Source organism: Pipra filicauda, unplaced genomic scaffold (genome assembly GCF_003945595.2).
Source record: "Pipra filicauda isolate LSUMZ 115617 unplaced genomic scaffold, ASM394559v2 scaffold237_size1200389_pilon, whole genome shotgun sequence".
Lineage (NCBI taxonomy): Eukaryota > Metazoa > Chordata > Aves > Passeriformes > Pipridae > Pipra > Pipra filicauda.
The window spans coordinates 735,083-749,597 of record NW_024104351.1 but is presented as its reverse complement, the minus strand read 5'-3'; the positions used below and the strand labels follow the sequence as shown (position 1 = coordinate 749,597).

At 36.6% G+C, this 14,515-nt stretch overlaps 1 protein-coding gene across 2 annotated transcripts in view; it reads right to left on the bottom strand.

Annotated features, from left to right (window-relative positions):
- The window catches only part of LRIG3 (leucine rich repeats and immunoglobulin like domains 3), a 40,445-nt gene that overhangs the window by 15,561 nt on the left and 10,369 nt on the right, over nt 1–14,515 (bottom strand). For both annotated transcript variants that reach the window (XM_039381709.1, XM_027730720.2), the window contains exons 4-8: nt 4,219–4,353; nt 3,445–3,588; nt 2,064–2,207; nt 1,605–1,748; nt 1,044–1,187 (exon numbers count right to left, since the gene is read on the bottom strand). In XM_039381709.1, coding sequence (XP_039237643.1) covers nt 1,044–1,187; nt 1,605–1,748; nt 2,064–2,207; nt 3,445–3,588; nt 4,219–4,353 — 711 coding nt within the window. The remainder of the gene's footprint in view (nt 1–1,043; nt 1,188–1,604; nt 1,749–2,063; nt 2,208–3,444; nt 3,589–4,218; nt 4,354–14,515) is intronic.

The following is a 14,515-nucleotide window of genomic DNA, read 5'->3' as shown; positions in this document are numbered from 1 at the left end:
AGAATCATTAGCAAACAAACCCACATTCCCCTCCAAGGCTATTCAGATACAGGACTATTATAAGAGAAGGAGCATCATAGGAAGGGAAGGGATCATGCCCAAAACACATTCATGTCTTTTTAAGTTCATAGTATTAACACCCAGAGAACACCCAGAGAATCATTTCTACATCCCAAAACATCCACAACATTCAGTTATCTATGAAGGATAAAGAGATTAGAGATTTGTGTACAGAGTGGTGTGTCAGCAAAGAATCAACAGGGTAGGACTAGAGGAGAAAGAAAAATCTAGGAGGAAAAGCCTAACAATTCCTAGACAACTCAAAATTCTGACTTCCTCTCTTTATGATCTACAACTCCCTGTATTCTTAAAAAAACATAGCATACATCCCTTTGAAATACATCTGTGCTAGACCCCCAAAGTATCAGTATGTCAGCAAACCCCTGGAAGTAAAGTGTTAGCATCCTTTTAAAAACCTAGAGGGAAAGGCAATCATTTTGCTCATCTGGCCAACAGATGGGTCAATTGTACGCAATGGGACAATTTTAACAAAGTAGAATATATTTAGATTAGTTTACTTTGTTCTTCCCCTTCCTTTAAGAAAGGGGAAGATTTCAAAACATGCTCAAATGCTTAGAGCAATTGTCCAGTCAAGATAAGCATCAGCATCCATAATAATACAGTTTGAGTTTTGTCTTCTTATTTGTACTATGAGGGAAAATGTTGATTTATTTAAGACACAACTATGATTCAGATCCCTAAAGCTGTGGGTAGCAGTGCTGCTCACTGCCTTCAAATGGAGACAGGTCTTTCCCATAATAATGCTACTGAAAATTCATATAATAATTACCACAATCCATTGTGCACAGCCTTAACAAAAGACGAACTATTCTGAAAATAAATCCTACTGTAAGAGAAACATACGCTGATAAGGGGAAGGTAACAAAAGGTTCCTGTATATTTCACAAGGAAAAGAACTAACTGTAAATGCTGAGGGTTTTTCTTAAGGTTTTTAACCTTACAAATTGAGTTTGTCAACTTACAAAATCTGTAGACTGGAAAGTCCCCTGAAGGCACAATCAGCAATGTAATTTACTTTGTTGTTTCCAATGTATAGTCCAACCAGCACGCTTAAACCAATGAAGCTTGAATCATCTAACCTTGCTAATTGATTGAATGTCAAATCTCTGCAAATTTAAGGGGGGAAAAAAACATTTTAATGTTCAACTGCAGTGCTTATTTAACTCAGATCAACCCAGGTGAATTTTTGGGAGGAGCACATCTTTTCCCCTTACAGTTATCACAAAACTACTACACCATTTTTGACCACACTCTTGTGCATTGTTTCAAACAATTCACAAATTACTGCAGAATGAATTTCTTTCATTTGAAAGTGACTGTTACAGCTTTCGTACAACTCCCACAGTGAAATAAAGCAGTCACAGTTGACTACAACTTCTTTCAACAAAATATAACTCTCTCATACAGAAAAGTTGTTGTCACCTTGGAAACTCTGTTATGAAAAATTCACAGATCAGTAGTAAGAATCTCATGCTTTGACATGTACCCGGCTTTCAAAACTGGAATAGAATAAAGCTACTCACAGCTCACTGAGTTTTTGGCAAAATTCCCAGGCATCAGGACTGATCCTGCTGATGGCATTTTGACTGAGATGGAGTTGCTGCAGCATCAGCAAGCCATAAAGCCAGCCTTTGGTTACCTCTGTTAAGTTGTTATGGTCCAGCTGCCTACAAACACACACAAACAGACAAAAGACATAAGGTTCAGAAACTCAGCAGCGGGCATGCTTTGCCACAGGTCCACATCTGACTTCATGACACTGGCTAGATAGCTGCAGCCTCTATTTACATCTAGAATTGTATACATGCATTCAGAATGTGCTGCCCTACACACTGACTACTGACTGATTGCTGTTTTTCAAATCACACCAAAACAATTTAATTCAAAGACATCTCTAAATTTTACCAGGAAATTCTATTAATTTTGTGTAATTCTACTTATATGTTATCAGCAGAACCTCCCAGCAGAAGTTTGATACTTACAAGACTTCCATGTTGGTCAATCCCCAGAAAGCACCATCCATGAGCCTCGTAACTCCATTTCTCTGCAGCTTTAATGATTTCAAAGCTGGAAGTCCTTGGAAAGTAAGCCCATCTATTTTTCTAATTTTGTTGCGATTCAGCTCCCTGCATCAATAAAATTTACAGTTACAGCACAGTAATTTTACCTGCAAGCCAAGAACCTTTCTTCCCTCTCTGGAAAAGAACCTTATTTAAATGCTTTTCTTGCACATAAAACAGACAAGAAGTAATAAAGATCAAAAATTTTATTGCAATCCATTATGTTTAACCATGCTAATACTGTTCTGCCTTTTTGATACTGAGGACAAGTACTTGGTAGTTCCTTGATTTTCAGACTTCAAGAATCCCTGTAGACCTAGAATGTCATGGTAAAGCCTGTTCACAAATTTAAAAGTGAAAGCAAGTTCCTGGTGTTTATCCCGGAGTAGAGCTGTTAAGGTTAGCTTGTAATTGCAACCAATAATCCATCAGAAAGAAAAACTTAACAATTTAGTTGTGATAACTAGGCAAAAATTAATGTCACCAGTGACCCCTCTCTTTCTTAATCTGGAGCCAAGCACTCATTAAACATTTCTTCCTCCTTCTCCACAACTAGTTACACAAAAACACCTTCCCTCTTTCTCAAACGGTCTTGGCACTCACCCTTCTGCCACTACACACAGCCTTTGCAGTGTTCTTATGACCTTGCACTTTCAAGGTTAACCTAAGAGAATTTGTAATTTTTAACTCTTGACTATCTGATATGGGAATTAATTATCCAGTATTTGCAAAGTGTAGCCCATCCTCTTGTCCATTTCCTGGACACTTTGTAAGTTTTTATTTAAAAAAAATTCCCCAGTCTCTTTCATATTAAGTAACTTTATTAAATAACTTCATTATTTATTTGATAAAACATTTATAGACAGCATTGTATCAATGAAGCTGAAGGTCTATTTACTCAAGCATATTGCTTATAGTCATACCTTCTGAAAGCAAGTGAATTTCCTTCATTTCACCATGAAAGAACAAAAGTAAATGACTGCTGCAGTGAACTATAAAAGTTTACTTCACTTACTATTTTCCCCAGGCTTTTTTACAGGAATATCGCTATTACCCCTTCCCCAGCCTTTTGGGTTTTTTTTCTTTTAATAGGCAAACAATTTTAAACACAAAGACTACTCACATCTCACCAACATATAAGACTAGTTTTGTTCACTACAGTGCTGCAGTTACAAAGGGTTGTAGTAATATATTTTTTGTATCTGTCTCACTGTGCCTCTGGTTAAGTTAAAGGCTAAAGTTCAAGCACTGCCAGTGCTTTGGAAAACCTGAAAACAATTAGTCAATTGTAGTTTGCACTTACAGGTGCTGCAGATGGGAGAGTTTAAACATCTTCTGAGGGATTGCTGAAATTTTGTTCCTGTTCAGTTTCAATACTTGAAGTGTGGTAGACAAGTTATCAAAGGTACCAGGCTCCATGGAGGTTATTCGATTATTGTTAAGATATCTGTTGAAATAATGCCTAGAAGTTATTTAATTATTATAGTTATTTATTAAATTCTTAATACCAAGTAGTGAGACACAAAGCTCTTGCAGTGCTTACTCATTTATAAATGGAATTTTGTTTATCATATTAATTAGAGTTCGACAGCTTATTCTATAGTCAAATACTATTTCACCACCACCCCTGCTCTAATCTGCAGGAGTGTGATACTAGAGGAAGATAATATGTTGCAATACCATTACTTTATTCTCATTCAGTATAGCTCCGGCATTCCATTATTCCTAAGAAAGATTCACAAAGTCTATCAAACTTCATGTAACTTCAAACTAGCCTAGCCATGGGGAACTTAAATTCATTTTGTTACATAACTATTTCTCTCAAGATACATCTATTTGTTTCATCTCAGGATAATGGCCTTTGCTTTTTTTATGAACAAAAACATCTTACTGTAACAACTCACATATTCAAGATAGTAGCTGATATTAAGCTGAACAGGTGAAAATAGCAATATTTAATGTCTGTTTAATTAAAAGATCTGAGTACCTTAACAAACAGCTGCCAATCTAAGTTTTCAAACAAGTTTTTTTGAAAGTAACCTGAAAGAAAAATGAAATAATACTAAGTTTCACTTACAGATACTTGAGGTGTAATGATGGAAATGATGACATTTTTAGTTCTGATATGTTGTTGTTGCTCAAGTCCAAAGTTTCTAGACTCTGAAATGGCTTCAGATGTTCAGACAAAACATTGGCAATCTTGTTACTGGTCCTGAAATTTAAGGGCAGTAGGCAAAAGACTGTCATTTCCAGAGTAAACATATGTTAACTACACAACCCTGACAAGAGTTAGTTCTTAATTCCCCTACTTGAAAATAATTTCTTGTTACATACAACTAATAAACTATGTTCTCTATACATAACACTAATTTTTAGCCATCTAAAAATCACAAACTGGAATACTCTAAGTGTTCATTAATATTTCTTAAAATATAATCCCAGTAAACAACAAAAAAATTGCAATATAATCCAATGACTACAAATCATTGCTTTTAAAACAAGATGCAAAACCTTATAATCATCTCTTTCTGAACAGTAGAAATACCTGGTATTTGCATGGAACAGTACGTCACAGTACTGTAATGAAATGAAATTAGAGTTGTTTTCTATTTTAAGCAAATTAATATCATAGGAGCTAGACATAGTGCTTCGGGTTTCTTGAAAACTCCCTTGGCATGAAAGTCAAGGCTGAATTTTCAGAAAAAAAGCAGAGCTAGAACAGAAAAGATGGATGACAGTGCACCCCTTCTGAAAAACATTCTATAATTGTGTAATTAGACCTAGTATTTCATCCTATAGATTTTTCTAGTGAATTGGCAAAGAACAAGATTTCTACTTATTAGAGCTCATTACAGGGGTTACGGACTTCATGTCTGGTCAAACTTCCGCTAAGCATCACATCCAATTCAACAACAAGAAGGCTGCAACTGTTTAAAGACAGGGATATCCTAGTCTGCTATAAGGAACACCCCTTCTTTCACTTCCACTGGCATGTACTTTTTCCAGCGACCATACTTCCGGTTCATACCCAGCAATCTACCAGTTTTTCCATCTCAGCTGCAGGTACAGAATCATACATGCATATCAGCAACGTTAACAGGGTTATTTTGGGGGAGCTAACAGTACATAGGTGAGGGCAGACCATGACCAATTAAACAAACGTTACCTGAAATGACCCTTGTTACACTGGGAAGTTCAAGTCAGTTTAGCTGTGGTATATCCTGTACCTTGTATGATGAACTATCAAAATTTCGGAGCTTCCCCAGCTCCTAGAGATTGTACGCAAAAGCACTTTCAGTAAAACTATCAACAAGAATGTTGATTCTGGGAGATGTTTGCCTTTGTTGGAAATACTTGCTCTGGATCAAATAGTAAGCCACACACGTATTCAAAGGGTGTGGGGGGACTACTGCTCAAGACAAAAAATTCTTAACTCAGAAACTGAACCAGAAGTTAGATTAATGGGCCCTCTGACCACATGTGGGAATGGGTAAGTGATCTTGCAGCCCCTCCAATGCTGAGCTTGTATCATGTTTCATTCCTCAGGCTGTCTGCAGAGGTACACTGCATTTTTTTAACTCTTAGCTGAAAGTATTTATAACAAATGGAAACAAATTACTTTAATAAAAAACAACAAACACCACCACCATGTGTCAGTTCCACTGGCCAAATAAGACTGTGAGTTAGATAACAGGTCACAGAGCCTTGCCATTATGCATTAGTTTGTTTATAAGGTAATTACTATCAAGGTATTAAAACTGCCAATTACTTGAGTGACGAATAAAATTTTCCTTGCAGTAAAAGTGTGCTCCAGCAGAAGCCAGCAATTTCCTGAACTGCACGCCTCCTAAATTGCAGTGTGAAAGTGTTCAGTTATAAGACGGCTTGCACAGTGCTGTCTTTGTGTCAGCACTGCTCCATAAAACAGAAATTCCTCACAACTGGCAGGATAATAGCTCCTGTATTACAAAGTTTAGTTGGACCTAATGGAACCGAATAAAACTCATACACAACCTTCAGATTAGCACTTACACTAACTGGCAAATTACCTGACACAGACCAGGTTACACAAAAAACAACCCTTTGTTTCAGGGAACATTTTTCTTTATCGGAGATGGTAAGGCCATACTGTGGAAAGAAAAGCAACTTCTTTTGTTCACTGAAACTGCACTACACATTGAAGTCCTAGTCCATCTTAAAACAAAAACAAACCAGCCCTCACTGCACCTTCCTGCTTACTCATATTTGTAGAAGTTACTCAATTCCAAAATAGCTCAATGGTTCACTCCCTATTGCTCCAATAGCCTCGTCCAGCTTCTCTTAAAAATATTTAAGAGTGATCATTCACACATGGAAGGAGGTTATTCAGCACTGAAGACATCCAAGTAGTTCTACTTTAAGGCCCAACTTTAGTTAAAATGGAAAACTTCAACTCTAATTTAATTTTTCTTTATAATCATCACTTAAGCAAATCGAATAAAAACGACATATCATCTTCCTCATAACTGCCAAATCACCATTACAGTTAGTCAAGAAGGAGATGTTTGAAAACACAAGCCTATCTAATTGTCAAGATAGAAAGAAATAGTATGTCAGCATAATGACATAACAATTTGTTCACTGAGAGGAGGTTGGGGGGAAGAAACCCCAAAACAAAACCTTTCCAGAGAAATGCTGTTATTGCTGTGCTCAGACAAAAGGAGTTGCACACAGCCCATTGGCTTCATTTCACAGACATTAAAGGGAAATTAGAGAAACAGAGATCCTCTGCAACAAGAGAAGCAGCACATCAAATTCCCCCAGAAGTAGACCTGTAGCAATTTGATAACTATTTCTTCATGTGCAGGGAACAGCAACATGCTGCAGCTTCCTTTCAACTTCTCCTGTTACAGCTAAAGCAGCAGGAGCATCAAGCAATGCAGATAAACCCACCAAAAATATCTGCATGAATTTGAACATGCCTTTTGCTATTTGAGTGCCTATACCCTGACTTGGAGCAAAAAAACCCCACAAGCCAATGACCCGTGAGTGCATACAGCCTGATTTAATTACTTTTACCTAGGCCTGTGCGAATACCAGCCTCAGACAGAATATCAGTTTTTCATTACAGGTATGAAAAACCTTAGCTTTGCCTCTCAGTATTTATAACTTTACCACACCACTAGGCCAAAACATATAAAAGAGCCCTATCAATCATGATCTCAAGATTCACTCTATATAAACAACGGCTACAACATATCTGATATATTGACTGTACTTTCCTTGCCTCTGGGGAAATACAAAGCAGAACGTAAACTTCTGTAACCATTTTGTTGAGGATCTAGTTAGTACCTTTTAGACATAAAAGTTCTTAAGTGCTGAAAAAAAAAACCAGTTTTTTTAAGATCTGAGATAGTATGACTATCTCTTGATAAAGGTTGCCAGTATGAAATGTTTTCTACCTCAGAGAAATACTGCGTAAGCTTTATAACTCTGATCCTGTAACATGGAAAACGCAACTCATGAACAGATTAGGACCTCACGTCCTATCTTTTGTTTCTATTTGAAATCTCAGAATAAAAATAACACTCTTGTACTTCCACCTCAGCATAACTCTTTCTTCCAGATAGATCCTGATCTGCTGTGCTTTGAAAACCTTAGTAGTATCATCCTGACAGGGAAAATGTGTAGAAGCATCGAGGTGGAGCAATCTGGAATAAACAAGTTGTCTAGAAAGACAATTTTGGAGAACTATGTTTGTGCAGACTGTTCTTCAAAACTGTAAGATGTAAAACAAGTGTTTTAACATCTATGTGATTCTGGACTAATACAGTACCTCCTGTCCCTCAACTAAGCTTTGAGAGGCAAGATATACTGAATCTGAATCTCAAACAAATGAAATCACAGTAGTCTCTTGCTGGAGACTAAGAGGCTAGGTAAAGAGAAAAAAAAGCACTCTGCTAGGGTTAGATGTATCTTTCTGAGCAGTGCTGAATCCAAGACACTGGGGTTCACAGATGTTTAGTTTGACCATTTTGCGTTTGCATGACTTCCAGAATAGAGCTACTTTGGAGGCAGCCTTATCAGAGCACAAGCAAAGCAGACCTGACTGTCCACATCCAAGAATGTTCCCAGTGGTCTCCATTACGTGCCACTACAGCTCACAGCCTCCCTTTAAATTTTTGTGGTTGTTTCATTTATTCTTCCCTCCACTCACTGACTGACATCACATGCCTCCTGGCATATCATCTATTGTTTCCTGTACTCCCACTCCTGCCCTCCCAAACTCCAAACTCCTGTAAGAAACAATGATGTCAACACACTGAGCAGAAGCAAGTTTAAGCAAAAAGATTAAAAAAAAAGGTACTAAAGGTGAAAGATCAAGACTGTAATTGAAAGTGTTGGAATACATATGTTTTGTGGCTTTTAGCCTAAGACTGGACAATTTTAAGGAGCACAGACCAGAAGAGTCTCAGTAACTACTACAAGAATAAAGAGCAAAAAGGTTCTTTTTTTCTTCAATTTCTACTCACTTGACTACTAAAATTAGCCCAACTGTAATTAACAATTACATCATTTAAATACTGAAATTATGGTTTCAAGCTGAACACTATTCTTATCAAAAAGCCCCTGATATCACAGGTTATTCTGAGTTGGAAGGGACTCACAAGGATCATTGAGTCCAACTCTTAAGTGAATGACCCATACAGGGGATTGAACCAACGACCTCAGTGTTATTAGCACCAAGTTTTAACCAACTGAGGTTATCTTGAATACCTAATGAGACTACATGCTTATCTCACCATTAAGATACTTAACCACACTGAATTAAGAAAATCTAGGGTTTTTTTAATCTTTGCAACTGTTAAACATAGAAATATTTCAAGTGATACTGTTTTTCTCCAAGATAAAGCTGTCAGAAATGGAACCAGAATTCTGGCTCACTTCCAGTTCTACTGGTAGGTCTACAAGTCTGATGCATCTTTCACACACAAGCTTCTTGAGGCAAGAGGTTGTACTTCCTTTTAAAGGTCTCCTTCATTTCATGATCCCTGCCTCTAGTTGTTCTTTCAATGCAGATGTCAGCAAGTCTCTGCTTTTACATTTTGTGGGTTTTTTGGTATGCAGGTATAAAGTAGAAAATGAAAACTCAGAACTCTGTAGGTTACTGATACCCTGTCCAAAACTTGAAACCAAAGATTTATTGATTCCCAAATCAAACAAACTGGGAAAAGGGAAAGAGAAAGATGCAGACTGAAACAACTCTGTGATTGGAGATGTTTCCATCATCAAAAATAAGACAAACCCAAACTTTCAAACACATGATACTTCCATAGCAATTCTCATTTCATCATACCAATACGAACCTAATAAAACTTTCCTTCCAAACTCTCTTAACATCCTGAAGTCTGTTTCCCATTCAGTTTTCTGGCTTTTCCAAAATAATCACGATGACCTTAGTGTGTGGTGGGCAAGTGAATGTATAAGTTCATTCCTTTATTTTAACAACTGTAAACAAAAGCAATGCAGGCATAACTATTTTGGCATGAACTGGAAACAGGAATAATAGCCTACTGCAGATTTGGTGTACTCTGTGACTGTTAGCTAATGCTAAAGTCTTGGACAATTTTAAGTATGACCTAGATTAAACCCAGCATAGTGTCCCTCCAGTATTATAAATCATCTTTCTAATCTAATAGAGTCGCTATAATAGACTCTAATAGAGTCGCTAAGTAAAAACACCTTTACTTTATGGCTACAGAGCCAACTTCCCTTTTGGAGGATGCAGACCAAAGTCTAGGCACTTTAGACTGCACACTCTTCTAGACCTACCCCCTAACCTCAACTGTTAATACAAGTAAGGAATGTTCTCCTATCCTTTCATTCAAGGCACAAGTCATTTCACTGCTCTACTGCAATCACCACATACCGGTCCTCTAAAATACAATCCAAATACTTATGCCTGACCTCTTAGCTTCGTTCTCACTTCCTGTATTTTCCCTACTCTATGTCCTACAACTTGTACCTCTTTCTTGGTAGAATTCATACCATTCTTCCATTTTGTCACACCAGAACAGTGTTCTCTATTTTTCTGGTCCATTACTATTCTTTTTAATTCATCATTTTCTTTAACACTGTGATCAGAAAATCATGACAGACTTTTCCACTGGAAATACATCGTAAAATTTGCATTCTTTTCCATTTTCATTGCAAAAGCATTCATCTAGACTCTCACTACTTTATATTTTTACTACAACAAACTAGGTTTCTACACACTTCTTCCCCTTCCCATCACAGGGCCTAAATTGCTGCCATAAAAATTGACTTTCCATGTCTGTAAGTCTGACTAAGAAAGGTTCCTTTTCAAATTCTTTCCTTTACTTCCTCTTAAGTCTCCACACCAAATGTCAAAGATTGCAAGAACTAATTCCAGTAAGTTTCTTCACTCTAGCTTTTTGCTCACAACTTCAGCCTAAGTCACACATGGTTTACCACCACTCTCATTTTCGGGACATTCTCCAAGAAGCCCAGTCTGGCATTCCTCTATCCTTTCTTTCAATCCTTCTTCAAAACAAACTCTTCCAGGCAGCATCCAAATCTTAATATTTCCCATAATAAAGTGGTAGCTGAAGAGATGACAAGGATGTAAAATATTTGACCAACGTTTTCTTAATATGGGAGCCAGACTTCAGTTTAGTATGCTAGCTTTATAAACACACAATACCACTTTCTCTGACATCCACTTCTACTGAATGTAAGCTTTCATTTTCAGGAGTTCCATCTAAACATCTTTCTTGTGACTGTAGCTTTCTAAACGCAAACTGAGACAGCGTTCTCCTGGATTTTGCACACAGCTTCCACGCCCAGACTACTGTGAGATGACAAAGAGGTAGACTTCTCATATCTACCCCTATTCCAAACAACCTTGCACACGTGGACTGTGAAAATAACTTCTGTCTTTACAGAGGGCCCTTCACAGTGCAAACTATTACTCTTTTTTCCAAATTGCCAGCTGGGACAAATGCATAGTAGATTTTGCATGTTTGCTTCAATTAGTCGAATTGTACTTCTCAAAATGACTATCTGAAGTCTGATTTACAATGCTCATTATAACATAACATATATAAATATACTTTTCCACATTTTAAACAGAAATGAACATACAATATTAAAAAAAAAAATCTCTTCTAAATAGAATCAATGATTAATTGCCACTTTTCTCCAGTAACTATGTTTCTACATAAAGTTAGATAAGTAATCAGACTGATTTTGTAGTGGCTGCTCAGTGGTTGATCAGGCTACATGTAAAGTTGAAACAATTTTGCTTACTATGAAAACTTGTGATCCCTGCAGTCACCCAGGACTGGCTACTTTACAGTCCTTTTGTCCTATTTTTATCTCCTGACCTATCTTTTCGGTTAATACTTTTTGTTCATTTACCTTTTTAAACATCCAGAACACAAAACATGTCTTCAGATGATGAATTTAAAGTCAGCACATATCTACAGAAAGACATTGCAAACCAAAGGCTGTAGAAAACCCTCAGCAAAGGGGCTTGTGGATTCAGTCCATCACCTAACAAACATCTGGACACATTTCAAGAATCTGCCTCGATTTTGGTAGCTCTTTTCACTATATCAAAACTCAAAAGTGAATGGCCACTGCTTTAAAGGCTTCCTGTACAGATGGGGTTAGAGGGTTTCCTCAGCAGAACCTCTACCATGTTGCATACTCTCTAATTCTCTTATGAACACAAGATTTCACATTCTGAAAAAAAAAGTGAAGTAGAAACCTAATACAAACCACACATTAACATAAAACTTGAAAAACATTCCTGAATTGTGAATCATCCATGCTCCCTTTAACTTCTGCACTGTGAATTTTGCATTTTCTAGTCTGGTTTTAAAAAGACCAAATATTTCTTTGTGTTCTAGACTAACATGATCAGTCTTTACAACAAAAGCCACAAGGTTATTTTCATTTAAATCACCTGCACCATATATGCTAGTGCCTTTAAATATTTTCTATCCAATAAAATCTAAAATCACAAGTTTAAAACACTCCATTGTTGAAAACTAGTCTAATGCTGGAATTTCACTATGTGCACTATAGACTTGGCTATGTACAGCTTATCTAGTCTCTACAGACAGCAAAACGATTACTACATTAACATAGTCTGGACACGGGTAATAAGAAACGTGTCTTTAAAATTAGTTCTACACATGCATTTTTATTAGAACAATAAAATCCAGTTAGAGAGTCAGGATACTTTAATACTCAAAGCTGTTCTGTCTCTTCAAAGTCACTTCTGCCTTCCATTTTCCACATTACTCATGGATACGGTGCATTGATGATGTTGGATGGAGCCTACAACTACATATTTTTAAAAATTCTGCAAGTAGCATGGGTTTCTTATTTAAACCACATATCCTTGAACAAACTTTAAACAGCATCACATAATTTGCAAACCAATATCTTTCTTCCTTATAAAGCACTAATAACACTAAAAGTAGGTAACACTTTCAGAAAAACCCCCATGCAAATGGTAGTTGTTAGTTAAACACCAAGCAGGACTTCTATACAAGGCTATTTTATATATATATTACTTGGTTTCTCTCAATTTCTGGATTCAACCTGGGCACAAAACTACAACTGTGATAGACCTAAAATGCAATACTGTTTTTTTTCTCATGTATCAACATCACCTATTTGGGCCAATTTTCAGGATAAATAGGAGAGGACTGATATATCTTGGATAAGGAATGTCATTAGAATGGAAAACCAATTCAGAATCTTTGCTTGTTCTCCTGCAATGAGGGCATTAGTGCCCATTTTAATACCTGACACAAAAGCAATCCACCTGTCTTGAAATGGTAAAAAGTAAATTGTTTTTTCCCACAAATGAACAATTTTCTACTACAATCATTTAAAGTAATTCTACATTATTTAACTGGTTTTATATGCACTTCAGGAACACAAATTAGAAAACATCTAACATTTTTCTTCTAGGGATAGATAAATACACCTACACTACTCTAAGAGGATTGACAGTAATTCATACTTACAAAGTCAAACTTTCAAGAAATTAGGGTAGGGAATATGAATCCTACTCTTTGCTTTCTCTGAAACATATTGTATTTGTTTATGTCAGGCAGGCCAACACAGCTTCACAACATAAGGCCTCCTGACTAGATTTAGCCCAAAGTACCAGCCATATAGCTCACAGGAGTTTCCAGATTCCCAGGAGGTTCACAAGCTCTCCTATTCCATGTGACAAGATACATATTCATCACATGAATAAAATCATAGATGCATCTCCAGCCATGTAATAAGAGTGTGCCTGAATATGCTTGTATACTCGCTCACACTGACATAAGGTCTTCCCAGGGTGGTGAGGGGATGTATGCCTGCCTGATACTTTTCTCTCCCATGATGGTCAACTCTCAACTGGCATCTGTAAAAACAAAATACTGGCATTGTTGTTTCATGTCACAGACAACTGGGACCATGAGACCGGGAACATCTGCTGCTCTGGGTTTACCTTGAATAATTCATTAGTATGTAAATATCTCCATTAGGTATATATGAATTAGGTAGGTAGAAATGAGGCAGCTCCAGAAATGGAAACTACACTAACATGATAATCCACCTATGCTTGTTTATACTGCTCCGAGAATTTAGATATACACAGCTGTGTGGAGATACCCACATTATTATGCAAACATATCAACAGTATAATTTTCTCTGCAGGGCAAGAAAATTCTTGCAGAACAGGTAAAATTTTAAGGTTCCCTAGCTGAGTGACAATTATAAAGAAGTAAAATAAAACTCTTGGGAGAGAGCTTCTTCTACAATAAAGATATTGGCAAGAAAAGAGGGCACCACTTTCACAGCATTCCTTGAAGACTCCTTGATAAAAAACAACTGGTTTTTCAACTGACACTAATGAACCAACATATACATATCTCATAAGACATGTAATCAAATCAAGTTTCAAAAGGAAACTAGCATCCTCTTTTCTGCTATTATTTGAAAGTCAGAACAAAGATGCAACAAGGAAACAGTGGTTTGCTCTGGAAAGTCTCCACAAGCTCCTTTCACATAGAAGTTTAAAATCCTGGAGACAGTCATTAGATGTTTCTTTGAAGAGTGGTTCTAAAAATTATATTCTAATTGTTCCCTATGTGTTGTCTTTGCATGACTTAGATATATTAATTTAGTTTGATTCAACCCCTTTCAAATAACATCCACCACAGAAAAAAATAAATGAACATATTTTTTCACTTTTACCAAAAAAAGTATCATTATATTGAATATTTGTCCTTCTATGCTACCACTATATTACATGTATTTTTATGCTAGACAACTGCTGTATGTTTATTTCTCTTCATTTA